The sequence below is a fragment of the Lithobates pipiens genome, unplaced genomic scaffold (genome assembly GCF_037356315.1).
Source record: "Lithobates pipiens isolate NorthernLeopardFrog02 unplaced genomic scaffold, aLitPip1_a1.2 Scaffold_28, whole genome shotgun sequence".
In the NCBI taxonomy this organism is placed as follows: domain Eukaryota; kingdom Metazoa; phylum Chordata; class Amphibia; order Anura; family Ranidae; genus Lithobates; species Lithobates pipiens.
The window spans coordinates 67,311,657-67,330,472 of NW_027507789.1; the positions used below are offsets into that span (position 1 = coordinate 67,311,657).

The following is an 18,816-nucleotide window of genomic DNA, read 5'->3' on the forward strand; positions in this document are numbered from 1 at the left end:
ACCTGCTGTGCTGTGAGATATATGATAGGACACAGTGAGTATTCTAACCTCTATTCCCCACTCACTGTGTCCATTGCAGCCACGCTGTCCCTCCTGCTCTCCCCTGTCAGCCAACTTGTATATCTCATGAGGAATGCAGCCGAGAGACGAACGGAGAATCACTGTATCACTCCGCCAGCCGGTACTAATAGAATAGTGGGGCAGCACGATGTACATGTGCCCGAAAATAAAGAAATAGTCCCTCTGCTGCGCCTGCACTCCCCTCCTGGAAAATTATATAACCCCCCCTCTGTAAGCAAGTAGGAGCGGGAGAGGAATTTAGGAAACTTTTTTTTTTAAATGCAGTAACAAACTGTAGGATGCCAGGGCCCCACTGTGTAGCTGATGGGGCGGGCCCCGTACAATGGGGCTGGTTGTACTGCCCTATCAGCGGCCCTGCTGTCCACTACACTATACTGACCACTATACTATTCACTACACTGACCGCTATACTGTCCACTACACTGAGCGCTATACTACACTGTCCACTACAATACACTGACCGCTATACTATACTGTCCACTACACTACACTGACCACTATACTACACTGTCCACTATACTATCCACTACACTGTCCACTATACTATCCACTACACTGTCCACTATACTATCCACTACACTGTCCTACCTACAGTATTCCTATACTCATACTACACTGCACTGCTCTTCTACTCTCTCTCTTTCTCTGGCTGCTTCCTCTCTCCAGACCGTGTCCATCCCCCCGGGGCCAGCAACATGACTCTCACCTTCTGTTTTTTTTGTCCTGCATCGGTTCGGAGGAGAGGAGGAAAAGACAGTGGCGGCTCACTATTTTCGACGCTTGTGTCCCCCATGCTCTGGCCGCCATGTTCAGTGTCTGGCGCCCTGTGACTGGGCGTAGGGGGTCATGTGCGGAGGCGGGACTCCAGGAGAAACCGTGATCACGGACAGACCAGCCCCGCTGATGCACATGACCCCCATACACCCAATCACTTGGCGCCAGACACTGAATATGTCGGCCAGAACGCGGGGGACACAGGAAATTTAAATTACGGAGGCAGCCAATAGTGACACATAGTTACATAGTTAGTCAGGTTGAAAAAAGGCACAAGTCCATCCAGTTCAATCTTAAAAACAAATAAATAAAAAATAATCGTACAATCCAAATACCCAATTTTATGCCCACAATTGATCCAGAGGAAGGCGAAAATAAAAATAAAATAAAATAAAAAAATAACCCCAGCAGAGCATGCTCCAATTTGCTACAACAGGGGAAAAAAATTCCTTCCTGATCCCCCAAGAGGCAATCGGATTTTCCCTGGATCAACTTTACCTATGTTAGTACCCAGTTATATTATGTACATTCAGGAAAGTATCCAGGCCTTTCTTAAAGCAATCTACTGAGCTGGCCAGAACCACCTCTGGCAGGAGTCTATTCCACATTTTCACTGCTCTAACTGTGAAGAAACCTTTCCGTACTTGAAGATGAAATATCTTTTCCTCTAGACGTAAAGAGTGCCCCCTTGTCCTCTGGGTTGACCGTACAGAGAACAACTCAACACCAAGTTCACTATATGGACCCCTAATATATTTGAACATGTTGATCATATCCCCCCTTATTCTCCTCTTCTCAAGAGTGAATAAATTTAGTTCCTCTAATCTTTCCTCATAGCTGAGTTCCTTCATGCCTCTTATCAGTTTGGTTGCCCTTCTCTGCACTTTCTCCAGTTCCCCGATATCCTTTTTGGGAACTGGTGCCCAAAACTGAACTGCATATTCCAGGTGAGGTCTTACTAATGATTTGAACAGGGGCAAAATGATATCTCTCTCTCTGGAGTCTATACCTCTCTTAATACAAGAAAGGACTTGGCTCGCTTTGGAAACAGCAGCTTGGCATTGCATGCTATTATTGAGCTTATGATCTACCAAAACCCCCAGATCCTTCTCCACTATGGATCGCCCCAGTTGTACTCCCCCTAGCATGTATGATGCATGCATATTCTTAGGCCCCAAGTGCATAACTTTACATTTATCAACATTAAACCTCATCTGCCACATAGTCGCCCAATTAGACAGTGTATTGAGGTTGGCTTGTAAATTGGAGACATCCTGTAAGGATGTTATTCCACTGCATATCTTGGTGTCATCTGCAAAGACAGAAATGTTACTTTTGATCCCAGACCCAATATCATTTATAAAGATGTTAAAAAGTAAGGGTCCCAGCACTGAACCTTGGGGTACACCACTGATAACCTTAGACCAGAGTAAGAATCATTAACCACGACTCTCTGAATTCTGTCTTTTAGCCAATTTTCTATCCATTTACAAACTGATATTTCCAAACCTGTAGACTTTACCTTACACATGAGCAGTGTGTGTGGAACTGTATCGAAAGCTTTTGCAAAATCCAAGTACCGTATATACTCGAGTATAAGCCGAGATTTTCAGCCTCTTTTTTGAGGCTGAAAGTGCCCCCCTCGGCTTATACTCGAGTCATCGCCGTCTGACTGCTCGATCAGCGTATCGAGCAGACAGACGGCGGACATACTACAATTCGAAAGCCGCGCCTCCGCCTCCGCCTGCGATAGGCGGAACACTCAATTTCCCAGCAGTCAGTGTTCCGCCTATCACGGACATCCGCTCATCCTCGTACTACGGACGAGGATGAGACGATGTCCGTGATAGGCGGAACACAGGCTGCTGGGAAATTCAGTGTTCCGCCTATCACAGGCGAAGGCGGAGGCGCGGCTTTTGAATTTTAGAATGGCCGCCGAGGCGCCGACGAAGAGCGGCGATCCTGGCAAGGCACGGGACGGAGGCAAGGCAAGGCACGGCACGGGACGGAGGCAAGGCACGACACGGGACGGAGGCAAGGAGGCAAGGCACGGCACGGGACGGAGGCTCGGGACGGAGGCTCGGGACACAGGTAGGCTGGACACACACACACACACACACACACACACACACACACACACACACAGGGATGGATGGATGGAGACACACACACACAGGGATGGATGGATGGAGACACACACACACAGGGATGGATGGATGGAGACACACACACACAGGGATGGATGGATGGAGACACACACACACAGGGATGGATGGATACACACACACACACACACAGGGATGGATGGATGGATGGAGACACACACACACAGGGATGGATGGATGGATGGAGACACACACACACAGGGATGGATGGATGGAGACACACACACACAGGGATGGATGGATGGATGGAGACACACACACACAGGGATGGATGGATGGATGGATGGACACACACACAGGGATGGATGGATGGATGGATGGACACACACAGGGATGGATGGATGGATGGACACACACAGGGATGGATGGATGGATGGATGGACACACACAGGGATGGATGGATGGATGAACACACACACACACACACACACACACACACAGGGATGGATGGATGGATGGACACACACACACACACAGGGATGGATGGATGGATGGACACACACACACACAGGGATGGATGGACGGACACACAGGGATGGACGGACACACAGGGATGGACGGACACACAGGGATGGACGGACACACACACAGGGATGGACAGGCATGTCTCACCCTCGGCTTATACACGAGTCAATAAGTTTGCCAGTTTTTTTGGGGGTAAATTGGGGGCCTCGGCTTATATTCGGGTCGGCCTATACTCGAGTATATACGGTATACCACATCCACCGCCACCCCTCTGTCCAAGGTTTTACTTACCACCTCATAAAAAGAAAATCAGGTTTGTCTGACAACTTCTGTCTTTCATGAATCCATGTTGTCTGTTGCTTAAAGTGTTTTTGTTCAGCAAGAACTCGTCGACGTTGTCTTTTATTAAACGCTCCAGTATCTTCCCAGCTATAGAAGTTAAGCTAACAGGTCTAGTTACTTGGTAAAGACTTTGATCCCTTTTTAAATATAGGCACAACGTTCGCCCTGCGCCAATCCAGTGGGACTATTCCCGTCATTAATGAGTCCCTAAAAATTAGATACAATGGCTCTGAAATTACAGAGCTCAATTCTTTTAGGATCCGTGGGTGGATACCATCAGGGCCAGGTGCTTTATCCACCTTTATTCTGTCCAAATATTTCTGGACCATATCACTTTTGAGCCATTGTGGATCATTTGGGGCTGTGTCACTATCACCCCCATTATGGGCATGCGCTCCCCCATGCTCTTTTGTGTACACAGAGCTGAAGAAAGTATTTAATAAATTAGCCTTCTCTTTGTCCCCAGTCACCCACTCTAGATTATTTTGTAAAGGGCCTACATGCTCAGACTTGACCTTTTTACTATTAATATATTTGAATAATTTTTTGGGGTTTGTCCTACTATCTTTTGCAATCTGTCGTTCGTTTTGAATTTTTGCATCCTTGATTTCCTTTTTACATATTCTGTTGAATTCTTTGTAACATTTAAATGACACTAGTGATCCTTCATTTTTATATTTTTTAAAAGCTCTTCTCTTATAGTTTATAGCTTTTTTAACTTTGGCTGTGAGCCACATAGGTTTTGTTTTTAGCCTTTTAAACTTATTGCCCATGGGAATATACTTTGCAGTGAGGTCCCAAACAGTCTTTTTGAATAATTCCCATTTCTGTTCTGTGCCCATTGAAGCAAATATTCTCTCCCAGTCTAAAGCCGCGTATACACGGGGCCGACTGTCTGGCCAACTTAGTCCGTCAGACAATCCGACGGACAGTCCGTCATACTTTCGAATGAACGGACTTGACCACACACACACCACTTTTTGAGCGGACTAATACGGCGTACTAAGTCTGCCATACTATCCGCCCTACTTTTGAAATTAACGGACTCGCCCACACACGCGGAGGAAAGTCCGCTCATTTCGAGCGCGTCTCCAGGTAGGCGGGGCCCGTGAAGGAGACGTCGCTGACCCCGCCGCCTGGAATGGAATGGCGTGGGGGTCACCCCCAAGTCCACAACAGACCCTTGTCCGAGCACGCTACCCGGCCGCGCGGCCCCCCCTTCCCCAAGGCACCCCCCCATGTTGAGGGCACGCGGCCTGGTACGGCTCAGGAGGGGGGTAGCGTGCTCGGACAAGGGTCTGTTGTGGACTTGGGGGGGACCCCCACGCTGTTTTTTTTCGGCGTTGGGGTTCCCCTTTAAGTCCATACCAGGCGGCGGGGCCAGCGACGTCTCCTTCGCGGGCCCCGCCTACCTGGATACCCGCTCGAAATGAGCGGACTTTTCTCCGGGTGGGAAAAGTCCGCTCATTTCAAAAGTACGGCGGACTGGCACACACACACGGGCGGATTGTCCGCCGAAATGCGAGTCCGACGGACAGTATTACGGAAATTCCGAAATACTTAGTCCGCCAGACTGCACGCTGAAAAGGTCCACTGAAGCCCACACACGCGCGGACTGTCCGCTGAAATGTGTTTCAGCGGACTAAGTAGGCCAGACAGTCCGCCCGTGTGTACGCGGCTTAAGTCCTGGAGAGCAGCCCTCATCCTTGGAAAATTTGCTCTCTTGAAGTTAAGTGTTTTTATCTTACCCGTATGCATTTCTTGTTTAGCGCTAACATCAAAGGAAATCATGCTATGATCACTGCTACCCAGGTGTTCCTTTATCTGGACATTAGTGAAAAGCTCTGCATGGTTTGAGATTACCAGGTCCAACAGAGCTTCATTCCTAGTTGGGGCCTCAATAAACTGGACCATAAAATTGTCCTGTAATAGGTTTATCATTTTTTGCCCTTTAACTGTCCCAGCAGTGCCATTACTCCAGTCAATTTCTGGGTAGTTAAAATCCCCCATTATTATCACTGTCCCAGCCCTTGCAGCCCTTTCCATCTGTGCAAGGAGCCGAGTCTCCACCTCCTCATTAACACTGGGTGGTCTATAACAAACTCCAACGATTAACTTCGAACTACACCCATCTAAATGCACTTCCACCCATAATGCTTCAGACTCATCACACTCTCCATCCACCAGGTCCTCTTTCACACTTGCTTTGAGATCACTTCTCACATAGAGACAGACCCCGCCACCTTTCCTTTTTACCCTGTCTCTCGGAAAGAGTGCATAGCCAGGAATATTAATAGCCCAGTCATGTGAGGATTGAAGCCAAGTTTCAGCAATACCGATTACATCATAGCTCTCCTCATGCACCACAGCTTCCACCTCACCTATTTTGCTTGGCAGACTTCTGCCATTGGTGTACAAACACTTTAATGCATTATTACATTTTGCTCTGGTGTTTTTCATATTTTTAGTAGTACAAATTGCCCTATAGTTTTCAATGGCTGTTTGCAACATGGGAAATTTCTTGTCACCTGCCACATTCCACCCCCCATCTATCCCCATTCCACCCTCCATTAATGTCTGACCCCTAACTGACCTGTCTGCCCAATGTAATTCTGGTTCACCCTCCCCCCTCAAACCCAGTTTAAATACTCCTCCAGCCTTCCCATAAACCTCTCCCCCAGCACAGCAGACCCCCTTCCATTCAAGTGAAAACCATCGTTAGCATATAGGTTGCACCCCAATGAAAAGTCAGCCCAGTGCTCTAGAAACCCAAATCCCTCCTCCCTACATCAGGTCTTTAGCCATGCATTCAGCTCTCTAATCACCCCCTGCCTTTCCTGTGTTGCAGATGGCACAGGCAATATTTCAGAGAATATCACCTTGGAGGTCCTTCCCTTCAACTTGCAGCCTAGTTCTCTAAATTGATTCTTAAGGAGCCTCCACCTTCCATGTATACGGTCATTGGTTCCAACGTGGACCAAGACTGCTAGGTCATACCCAGCCCCTCCCAGTAATTTATCCATCCAGTCCACCACATGCCGAACCCTAGCACCAGGGAGACAGCAAACCATTCGGTTGAGGCGATCCTGGCGACAAATTATTCTATCAGTCCTTCTGATTATAGAATCCCCTATAACCACCAACTGTCTAGGCCTATCTGCACTCCCCTCACCTCCTCTACTAGATGGGCTGCTCTCCTGGCTGTTAGGGGGAGCAGTGACATTTAGGGCTGCCACCTCTGTGTTTGCCACCTCCACATTTTCACCCAACTCTGCAAATTTGTTTTGATACAAAAACACAGGACTGGCCTTCCTTTTCTGCAAGCCCCTTCCACTCCCTCTAACTACATTAACCCATCTTCCTATGTGATAATCCTGACTTGCCCCTCCACATCAACCCCACTGACCACCTGCTCAGCGAGCAGAGGACCCCTTTCAAGGTTGTCCTTTCTGCCCAGTGTTGCAACTTGCTCCTCCAGATCTCTAATGCGAGCTTCCAGAAGGGCAAACTGCTCACATATGTCACAGCGGTATGCATCCTGGAGCTCTTGCACCAGTTTTGCATACATGTGGCACACTGTGCACTGAGCAAAACCTTCAACCCTGCTAGCACTCATTTCCCAGTTACAATACAATTACTTTAAGGAAGTTTAAGATGTTACTTACAGGTCCTCCTGGTTATTAACTCTCCACTTTAGTTCAAAATTCCACTTGTGTTCACAAAATCCACATGCAAACCCCCATCAGGGAGCAAGCTCCTTGAGGAGTTTGTATAACTACCTTTATACACCTGAGAACAATTAACCCCTCCCCTAAATTAGCAGGAAGAAAGAAAGAGAGAAAAAAAAATGCTGTTTAAAAAGTGTCAGCAAAAAGGAATTTTAAAAACTGCTAGCAAACGTATCAAATGAAGGAGGGGAAGAAAAAACACCCCCAAAAACAACACTTGCAAGCAGAAGCAGTCAAAAGCACAACTCCTGGTTATTAACTCTCCACTTTAGTTCAAAATTCCACTTGTGTTCACAAAATCCACATGCAAACCACCAAACCACTTGTGTAGAAATTCGCCCCCCCCCCCTAAATATTGCGCCCGGGGCCACGGCCCCCTCCGTACCCCTCACTGCCTGGCATAAAGTAAAACAAGGTCTCCATGCTGTGGACATAGAGAATGTTACCAGCTATTAGGCTGGGACTATACTGTTACCCTGTATTTGCCCATGCACCTTACCGCGCGTTGCGTTAAAGCAGTCCATTTGTTTTAAATAGGCAGCCTAACCAAGCCAAAAAAGCTGTATGGATCATTTTTGTCAGCGTATTAAGAATGTGCGTCAAAGTGCCATGCACAATGAATGGCATCACATCACATGAACGCATGTAATGCACATTACCAGAGTGCAACACTGTTAACATGGCCTTAGGTGTACAAACAATGCATCAGTCCACCTAGAATGTAAAAAAACAAACAATATTGGATGAAGTTGTATTTAAAGCCTTGTTCACAGTGCACTATATCGTAGGTCAGTGCAGGGCCGTGTTTACTCACACTGGGATGCACAGGTGCAGACAGTCTCACTGATGTATATTGGGAAACAGTGGCAGCATGGACACAGTCGTTGTGTCCCACACATATGAATGCCAGATTGAGACACCATTTCTATGTCCACACAGCTGCTGTGTCCCAATAGACATCAGTGGGATTGCCTGCATGGCGATACATTGAACACCTGTGCATCCCCATGCAGGTAAACGCAATTCTAAATGAGCATACGGTATAGTATGTCCTGTGTGCATGGTGCCTAAGTCCTGTAGACTTACCATCTCCAGATTCTAGTTCGCCCAATGCCATGTAATATGATCCGAGACGGGGAGAAAATGGTTCCACAAACTTAGTGTTCACAAGAAGCTTGTGCTGAGCTGCTGAGTGCTGGGCTGTGAGTACTGCCTCTGATTGAGTGAAATCATAGCTGCTAAGCCTGCACACAGAAGAGATACAAGTAGTAAGTTACTGCATTACCTTCAGTTATCAGAGCAAAAATAAAATGGACTGTGAAACCAGTTAAGATTTACTAATAGTTGAAAGTCCTGCTACAGGGACTACTGTTCTTAAAGTGGTTGTAAACCCTTACAACACACTTTGACCTACAGGTAAGCCTAGAGTAAGGCTTACCTGTAGGTCCAAGAAATATCTCCTAAACCTATACGGTTTAGGAGAGATTTGCCCGAAGACAGGCGCCGCTGTCTACGGTGCATGCGCCGTAGACAGCGGCGCGCAGGCGCACTGAGCGCGGCATTCTCAACGACGGAGCTGCCACGCGTGTCGGCTCCCATGCGCATGCGCGGGAGTGACATCATCGTGGCTTCACCGAATGACAGCGGCGGAGCTGCGAGACCCCACCAAGAAGATGGATGCGCCAGACTACAGGGGACAGCGGTGACTTCGCTGGCTCCTGTGTCAGGTAAGTGACACATAATGGACTACTATGTGATGCATAGTAGTCCATTGTGCTTTGCCATTGCAGGGAATGAAAGAGGAAGTAAACTCATCAGGGTTTACTTCCTCTTTAAAAGTAATCACTACAAAATGGGGACATTTATGAAAACTGGGGCAGACATAATCTAGGGTTTCTGTGAATGGCCACAAATCAGCATCAATCTTCAGCTTGTTCAGTTAAGCATTGAAAATTAAACCTAGAAGATGATTAGTTGCCACGCTCAGCTGCTCCAGATTCTGGATACTGCAGTTTTAGTAGATTCCCCTCAACGACTTTTAAAGCTGAACTCAGGGCATGGTCCTAATTGCATAGGTACATTGGTCCAATCTGACCCAATAAAAAGGATATGCATATTTCATTCCTAAGGGGAATGACAAACACTGTAGTAGCGGCCACAATTTTCAGTGCTGGAGGTTTGTGAATGGGCAAGGTGTATAGTGAATAACCCACTGTATTCACTTTGCAGAAGAAAAGTTGCTTGCTAAAAACCACTGACATTCACAAAACACTTTGTATTTTTTAAAATAAATATAGGGTATTCTCTGGATGGACAAGATGGAGCGGCAAGGTGGTGATGCCAGGATCTCTGCACCCTGTATTCATTAAGAAGAAGGAAAGCCACTTGGCACATGACTTGGAAGAGAGTGGCGACCAATGTAGTAGCAGTGACTACTTCAGTGATTGTCATTTTTCACAGCGATTCCACAGGTATAACATATGCACAGTTAGTTAAAGCGGAGGTCCACCCTAAAGTGGACCTTCCGCTCATTGGAACCCTCCCCCCCTCCGGCGCCACAATTGGCACCTTTCAGGGGGGAGGGGGGTGCAGGTACCTGTACAGTACAGGTATCTGCACCCACTTCCGGCATAGATTCTGCAGAAGGTACGCCCCTTTCCGCAGAATCTATGCCCCTTTCCGAAGGTCCCCTGCTGCCTGCTGGGAAACACAGGGATCCCAGAGACAGAGGGGACCATCCTTATTGCGTAGCGCGACTCGCGCATGCGCAGTAGGGAACCGGGAAATGAAGCCGAAAGGCTCCACTTCCCGATTCTCATACCCAAGATGGCAGCGGCAGCACCCGAGAGACGATCGAGAGATCAGCTTCGGGTGCCAACATCGCGGGCGCGCTGGGCGGGTAAGTGTCATTATTTTAAAAGTCAGCAGCTGCAGTATTTGTAGCTGCTGGCTTTAAAAAAAATAAAAAAATAAAAAAAAACGGCGGACTCCGGCTTTAAATTGGTCTAAGCTGAACCAATGTAATTATGCAATAACTATACTTTAGACTTAAAGTGGATGTAAACCCAAATTTTTATTTTTTTTGTCTGGCACAATATAGAGTATGGGATTTCAGATCAGCTGTGCCCAGTCTTGCCACAAAGAGTTAATCCAGCTCTGAGCAATCCTCATATGTTTTTTCAGTGAAATAAAACAAACTGAAATCTTTGTCCGTTCTTTCCCCTAGCTGTGAGTGACAGGTGATTTACATATCTGGTGCACTAGCCTAAGACATGCATTCTTTTTTAATTCCCACCCCCACTCCTTTCTTCAGCAGCTCTGCAAGGATTGGCTGTTCCACACCTCAGAATGATTTGGCATGCTGAAGTCAAGTGGGGACTTTTCTGGGTTTTGACTGGATGTTAGTGATCATAGCAGAAGTTCAGTGTAAGAAATACATAGGAGAAAATGCATGTTGATAAGGGGAGTGTAGAGGTGGGCGGGGAGTCTACTGACATCACAACTCCACCCACTGAGCCCTGGAAAACAGACACACCCACACAATGTGCAGTTTTTTTGGGTCTCAGACAGAGGGGAGGCATTTGACAGATAAGTATACATGCAGGAGGCATGTATATCCTTCTAGATAACCAATATTGCAGTAGTTTAGAAAGGATGAGAGTGGGTTTACATCCACTTTAAGGAATGATCTTTGAATTTACTCACTTCAAACTGCTAGCAGTTTTAACCACTTCAGCCCCAGACCAATTGTCAGCCTAAGGACCAGAGGTCTTTTTACAATTTCGCACTGCACTGCTTTAACTGGTAATTGCGCGGTCATGCAATGTTGTACCCAAACGAAATTTGCGTCCTTTTCTTCCCACAAATAGAGCTTTCTTTTGATGGTATTTGATTGCCTCTGCGATTTTTATTTTTTACGATATAAAAGGAAAAAGACAGAAAATTTTGAAAAAAAAAAAAAAGATATTTTCTACTTTTTGTTATAAAAAAAAAAAAAAAAAAAATCGAATAAACTAAAATTTTAGTCATACATTTAGGCCAAAATTTATTCAGCCACATGTCTTTAGTAAAAAAAATGTCAATAAGCGTATATTTATTGGTTTGCGCAAAAGTTATAGCGTCTACAAACTAGAGTACATTTTCTGGAATTCACACAGCTTTTAATTTATGACTGCCTATCTCATTTCTTGAGGTGCTAAAATGGCAGGAAAGTACAAACCCCCCCAAATGACCCCATTTTGCAAAGTAGATACCCCAAGAAAATTGCTGAGGGGCATGTTGAGCCCATTGAATATTTTTTTTTGTCCCAAGTGATTGAATAATGACACAAAAAAAATAAAGTTTACAAAAAGTTGTCACTAAATGATATATTGCTCACACATGCCATAGTTATATGTGGAATTGCACCCCAAAATATTTTCTGCTGCTTCTCCTGAGTATGGGGATACCACATATGTGGGACTTTTTGGGAGTCTAGCCGCGTACGGCACCCAGAAAACCAATCACTGCCTTCGGGATTTCTAAGGGTGCAAATTTTTGATTTCACTCCTCACTACCTATCACAGTTTCGAAGGCCATAAAATGCCAAAATAGCACAAAACCCCCCCAAATGACCCCATTTTGGAAAGTAGACACCCCAAGCTATTTACTGAAAGGCATGTTGTGTCCATGAAATATTTTATATTTTGCCACAAGTTGCGGGAATATTACAAACTTTTTTTTTTTGCACAAAGTTGTCACTAAATGATATATTGCTCACACATGCTATGGGCATACGTGAAATTACACCCCAAAATAAATTCTGCTGCTTCTCCTGAGTACGGGGATACCACATGTGGGGGACTTTTTGGGAGCCTAGCCACATACAGGACCCCGAAAACCAAGCACCGCCTTCAGGATTTAAATATAAAACGCTACCAAAAAAAACTGTTAGCGATCGCAGGGATCAGGCCTGACTCTGCGAACGCTGCAGTTATGTGTTTAGTGTTTTGTAAGTGACAGTAATCGATCGATACTGCACTTGGGTGGGCTGGGCGGAGGGGCAAAACGCAGGTGCTAGCAGGTATCTGGGCTGATTCCGTTAACAATGCGTTTTTTTGGAACCCTAAACTGCTGGGGATGCTAGTATAGATCTGATCAGATCAGATATTGATCTGTTCAGATACTATACTCCTACGGGAGGTGTATGCTTTGCGCGTGGGTGTTAGAGGTACTGGCACTAACCTAGCGCTGCCTGGGGCGACGCAGACCCTGACCCTAAAACCTAATTGATATGATGCTATAAAAAGCAAACTAACTAACCAGAGTCACCCGTAACACTTATACGGTGATCACTGGTGAAAGGATTAACTAGGGGCACTCAGGGGGTTAAAATCTTTATTAGGTAGTATACGGGGGTCCCTGACGCTATATAAAAACCTGACAGGGAACCTAAATAACTAACTGGCTAACCAGCGTCACCAGTGACACTTATACGGTGATCGCTGGTGAAAAGGTTAACTCCAGGGGCAATCAGGGGGTTAAAATCTTTATTAGGTAGTATATGGGGGTACCTAACGCTATAAAACCTGGCGGTGAACATAAAAAATAACTAGCTACCTAGCGGCACCAGTGACACTAATGCAGCGATCAGAAAAACGATTGCTTAGTGACACTGGCAAAAGGGGGTGAAAGGGTTAAAAACTTTATTAGGTAGTATATGGGGGTCACAGACGCTATATAAAAACCTGACGGGGAACCTAAATAACGAAATAACTAACTGGCTATCCAGCATCACCAGTGACACTTATACGGTGATCGCTGGTGAAAGGGTTAACTCTTGGGGCAATCAGGGGGTTAAAACCTTTATTGGGTAGTATATGGGGTACCTAATGCTATAAAAACCTGGCGGTGAACCTAAAAAATAACTAGCTACCTAGCGTCACCAGTGACACTAATGCAGAGATCAGAAAAATGATCGCTTAGTGACACTGGCAAAAGGGGGTGAAACGGTTAACTCTAGGGGCAATCAGGGGGTTAAACCTTTATTGGGGGGGTAGGGGGCTACCCTGGACCTGACACTAACTGCCCTGACACTTTTTATTGTCACAACCGACACTAAATGCAATGATCAGTAAATAAATAATCACTGCAATCAGTGACACTGTGACGAGGGGGGGGGGGGGGGTCACGCTGTTCTGAACGGAAAAAGTACCTACACTCCCCCCCCCCCCATCTCACACACATTACGTTTGGCCAATAAGGGAGCCCATCACTAGCTGGAAGTGTGGGAGCTTTGATGGATCAGATTAGCCAGGCACTGAGATAAAACAGAGAACAATGAGAACTGCTGCAGGCATTTGCAGACACTTCTAAGTGCCTGTATCATGTCAAATAGTGTCCCCTGTCGGATAATGTTCCGACAAGCAGATTCCGAAAATATCTGAAGATGAAGTAGACATAGATTCAGAAAAAAAAAAAGAGCCGAGCAAAGCAAGGCCGTGCCCGAAGCGTGGCGAGGGGCCGTCCACTTGGATGGTGGGGCTTGCACCTCGACTCATGGTGCAGGCGCTGTTCATTTTCGTATATTTTCCGAATCTCCTTGTGCTCCCTGCTGCACCTGCACAGTACACAGCGGACACTATTCGATAGGCGGACATTTTTGGACAGAACACTTGCAACTTAAACCCACTAGAAGCTGTCATTAGACAGTGTGTGCACTCAAGTCTTCACTTTTCAAAGGTTTTTCATTTTGCACTTCACCAAATGCATTACAGCATCTATCAAGACCACAGCAAAGTGAACCTGTGCTCAGCCCACTGAGGGAAAAGCATCAGGTTTAGAAAATGCTGCCCATATACAGCAGCTCATCCTAATGTCACAATGAAAAAAAAAATGGAATTTGTGATTGTGTAAAGGGGGTTTGGGCAAACAATATTAATATAAGATGAAAAAAATTGGGCGAAGGTTCACTTCAAATCCAGAAATTGTAGCTACCTACCTGCCTTTCAAGAGCACTGTCAGTTTACTAGTTCTAAGTGAGCAAAGGTTCACTTGACATTTAAAGTGGAGGGCCACCCTAAAATAAAAAAATGTCCAAACACACGACCTGGGTGGATCAGCCCACTATCAGTTTCTTCGGATAAGACATTTCTATTCCACCACATTCCATGAACTTATGGAAGATAGGAAGACGCAGTTTGAGGGTTTGTGTGGGGAGGCATCTCGGGATAAAGGTACTATTTCAACCCTATACAGGTACCTTAACGACTACAACACTTCCCCAAAATCAGCGGCAATGCTGAGCTGGGAGGTGGAGGTAGCTCAGGTATTCCCAGCAGAAGAAGAAGATTGGAGGGCTATGGTTGACAATATGCATAAATGCACGCGCTCCATATCCACAAAAGAAACGGTCCTCAAGCTTCATACTAGGTGGTATTACACCCCGGACCGCCTGCACAGAATGTTCCCTCTGGTTCCTGACACATGTTATAGAGGATGTCGGGACAGGGGCACACTCCTACACACCTTCTGGGATTGCAAAACATTAGCACATATCTGGACTAACATTTCCGAATTGATCACCAAGATCACAGGTATCTCCGTCACACGTACGAAATGTGTATTTTTTATGCTGAACTCCCAGAGATTATCCCCCCACAACAAAGGCTGATCCATACCCTCTTCAGTGCCATTCAGTGGGTGATGGCACTGAACTGGAAGGGCCCCTTGGTGCCCTGGTCACAGGTTCTTCTCCGCATGGAGTCCATCAGACTAATGGAACAAATTCACCATACTCTCCTGGACTCCATGCACATATTTGGAGAGGTTGGACGGCCCTCATGCTTACCCCAGGGCTGGAAAATCCCTAACTCAACCTGGGTATTGCTCCAACGATATGGAGCACTGAAACGGGTTTCCTCCCACAGATGAGAGGAGAGTTGGCCCTAAAGGCTTAGTGCTCCTGCAATATAGACACAATAACTGCTGGGGTACGTTATTAAGCTTGCGCATCAAAGGTTTTGATTTTTCTTTGTTCTTATTATTTACACTTTTTTCCCGGGTTTTCTCAGAGTTACCTCATTGCCGTCTCTTTATGGACCTTTATGTACCACATGTTTTTTTGGATGCACTACCTGTTCAACTGTAAGATACACAAGTCTGAGAGATGTGCGTGTACCTTGACTCAACCCTAACTGTACTATTACCAAAAGGTTTTGTACCAATTAATGTTCTCTAATGCTGGTATACTCTGTCATTTTCATGTTTAACTTTAATAAAAACGTTTGTAAACAAAAAAAGAAAAAAAAAAAAAAGTGTCATAAATAGTCTCAAAAAACTAAAAAATATATATATTTTTTAACTTACCTGAAACCGCTGTTGCTAGGCAGTCTTCCTAATCAGCCTCTTCCTATTCTGCAGCGCTTCTTCCTCTTCTGTGAGCAGCCCCGTTGCCTTCTGGGACATGTGTGTGTCCCAGAAAACAACAAGGCCATTCACAAAGCATCACGCGACTCGCGCAAGCACAGTAGGAAATGGGCAGTGAAGCCACAAGACTCCACTGCCTGTTTCCTTGCGTTAAGATGGAGGTGCCAGCAGCAGATCCGATGGATGGATCGGCCTCGGGCGGCCGACATCGTGGGCTCACTGGACAGGTAAGTGTCCTTATTAAAAGTCTACAGCTGCAGTGGTTTTAGCTGCTGACTTTTAAAAAAATAATAATAAATTGCGGCGGAACGCCCCTTTAAAAGCCAAACTGTGGGATCTATGCCTAATTTTTCTCCTCCCTTTCTGCAGTGTTTTCTGCCTTTTTCTGATTTCCTATCAGTCTTCTAGCAGTCCTGGATGATCCTGAGAGCAGCACTGACATGATGACCGCAGTGTCACTCTACATCAAAATACTTTGAGTGAGGGCCGGTTCACACAGCAGGCGAGGCGAGGCGACTCCGACTTGCCTCGCCGCGACCTGCCGCGGCCTCAGCGGCGACTTGCAAATGACTTCTGTATAGAAGTCAATGCAAGTCGCCCCAAGGTCGCCCAAAAGTAGTACAGGAACCTTTTTTCTGAGTCGGAGCGACTCGAGTCACTCCTCTCAGAACGGTTCCATTGTACAGAACGGGGGCGACTTGCGAGAGCGAGGCGAGGCGAGTCGTGTCGCCTCGCATCGCCCGCTGTGTGAACCGGCTCTGAGTGTACTCATGTTATGGCTAATTTGCCTAGCTCACTTATATACATAAAATAAGTGATTAAAAACCTTCTATCTATATGAATCAAACCATGAAATTAAGAACGAATGACACCTGTGCGAAAAGGATAACAATCCAATTTATTTAAACATACTATAGTACGGAAAAGAAACGTTAGAGAGTACCCCATATGATGTGGAGGATAAAACCTTAAAAACAACGATGTTACCAAATATTGATTAAGGCAAAGTCCTATGGTAGACAGGGTTACAGAAAAAAAAAAGAAAAGAGACATAATAATACAGACACAGTATCTAGTTTTTCCCTACGTTACCATTTTTGCAAAAGGGGGGGCACAGCAGGATGAAGAGAAATAAGGAAAATACATTACACAGGGATCTTGCGTGTCCAGTCCATGAGCGTTTGAGAGAGCGCCCTTTAGCATCTCTAGGGACTAGATTTATGTGGTTAGAAAACCTCATGCCTACCAATCAGAACTCAGGGTCACCTCATTGGTTCAAAGTTGCCTCCAATTCTGATTGGTTATAATTTCAAGCCCAGTTAAGCATCAAACTTCCGATGCCTTTATGAGCAACTTCCTTTGATCTCAGACTTCGCCAGTTCCGACATAAGACCTGTTTAATTATCTCTTGATTTAGGGATGATGGGGTGTGACCGGAGGTGGATGTGAGAGGACGGCTCTTCCTCCCTCTGCCCCACACACCTGAGACACCTGAGAGGCTGATGGGCATATGGAAGCCAGCAGGGGATGTGTGAGAGGCATTAGGCTGTGCTAAATATCTCCTAAATGCTCCTCTCTCCAACACAATCCCACCCGCCTGGACAAGCTGTGCTGATGATGAGAGATCCCTTCCTCCCTTGCAGGTCAGAGTACTACTAGTTCCAGCAATCACAGCATGTATGTCAGATAAACAGCCAAGAGCAACGATCCGGGTCTCTGAGGATCAACCCGTGTGCGCTGGATGAAGGTGAAAAATCTATTTTTTTTTTCCTCCTCCACTCTGCTGCTTTCTCTGACTTTTTTCCCTTTTTTTTTTTCTTGCACACTGTCTGCCTGGACTGTGTTTATCATTGATATTCTAACAGCGCTGAGCTGCTGACACACTAAGTGCCCGTTCACACAGGGGTGACGCGACTTGCAGCGCGACTCACAGACGCGACCTGCACACGACTTCAGCGGCGACTTGCAAAATGACTTCTGTATAGAAGTCAATGCAAGTCACCTGAAGTCGCCCCAAAAATAGTACAGGAACCTTTTTCGCTCCTATTAGAACGGTTCCATAGTACAGAACGGAGCGCGACTTGTCAGGCGGCTAAGTCGCCTGACAAGTCGCGGTAGTGTGAATGGGCACTAAGGGAACAAACCTTTATTATTGAGTGTGATATCCCCAAGAAACAGTGTGTGATAAGGAGCTGGATGATGGGACAGATCTAACTGCAGTTTAAATGTATTCAGAGAGCAGAGACTTAACCCTTGCAGCACTGGATGAGACTACCACTATCTCCTGCTTATCAGCCATGCAAATTGGATCTGAGCCAAAGTGGAAGACAAGCGGATGCAGATGGTAGCTTTAAAGTGGGGTTCCAGTCTAAAGTGGAACTTCCGCTGATCGGAACCCTCCCCCCTCCGGTGTCACAATTGGCACCTTTCAGGGGGGTGGAGATACCTGTCAAAGACAGGTATTTGCACCCACTTCCGGGCATAGACTCCCGTGGGAGTCTACGCCATTTCCTGTCCTGCCACGCTGTCTGCTGGGACACACATGGGTCTCAGACAGCGTGGACAATTCCTATTGCGCTGCTCGACTCGCGCATGCGCAGTAGGGAACCGGGAAGTGAAGCCGGTTCGCTTCACTTCCTGATTCCCTTCACCTAGAATGGTGGCGGCAGCAGCCGAGAGCCGAGCGATCGATCGGCCTCGGCTCCCGGCATCGCTGGAACCCGGGACAGGTGAGTGTCCATTTATTAAAAGTCAGCAGCTGTAGTATTTATAGCTGCTGGCTTTTAATATTTTTTTTGTAGGTGGAATCCCTCTTTAAAAGGGATGATAAGCTAACAATATATAGCACCAAAATC

General features: G+C 46.2%; 1 protein-coding gene across 4 annotated transcripts in view; it reads right to left on the reverse strand.

The window, feature by feature from the left end:
* TEN1 (TEN1 subunit of CST complex) overlaps positions 1–18,816 on the reverse strand; it is a 72,471-nt gene that overhangs the window by 10,486 nt on the left and 43,169 nt on the right. For all 4 annotated transcript variants that reach the window (XM_077459361.1, XM_077459364.1, XM_077459363.1 and 1 more), the window contains one exon: positions 8,642–8,799. In XM_077459361.1, the coding sequence (XP_077315487.1) occupies positions 8,642–8,799 (158 nt within the window). The remainder of the gene's footprint in view (positions 1–8,641; positions 8,800–18,816) is intronic.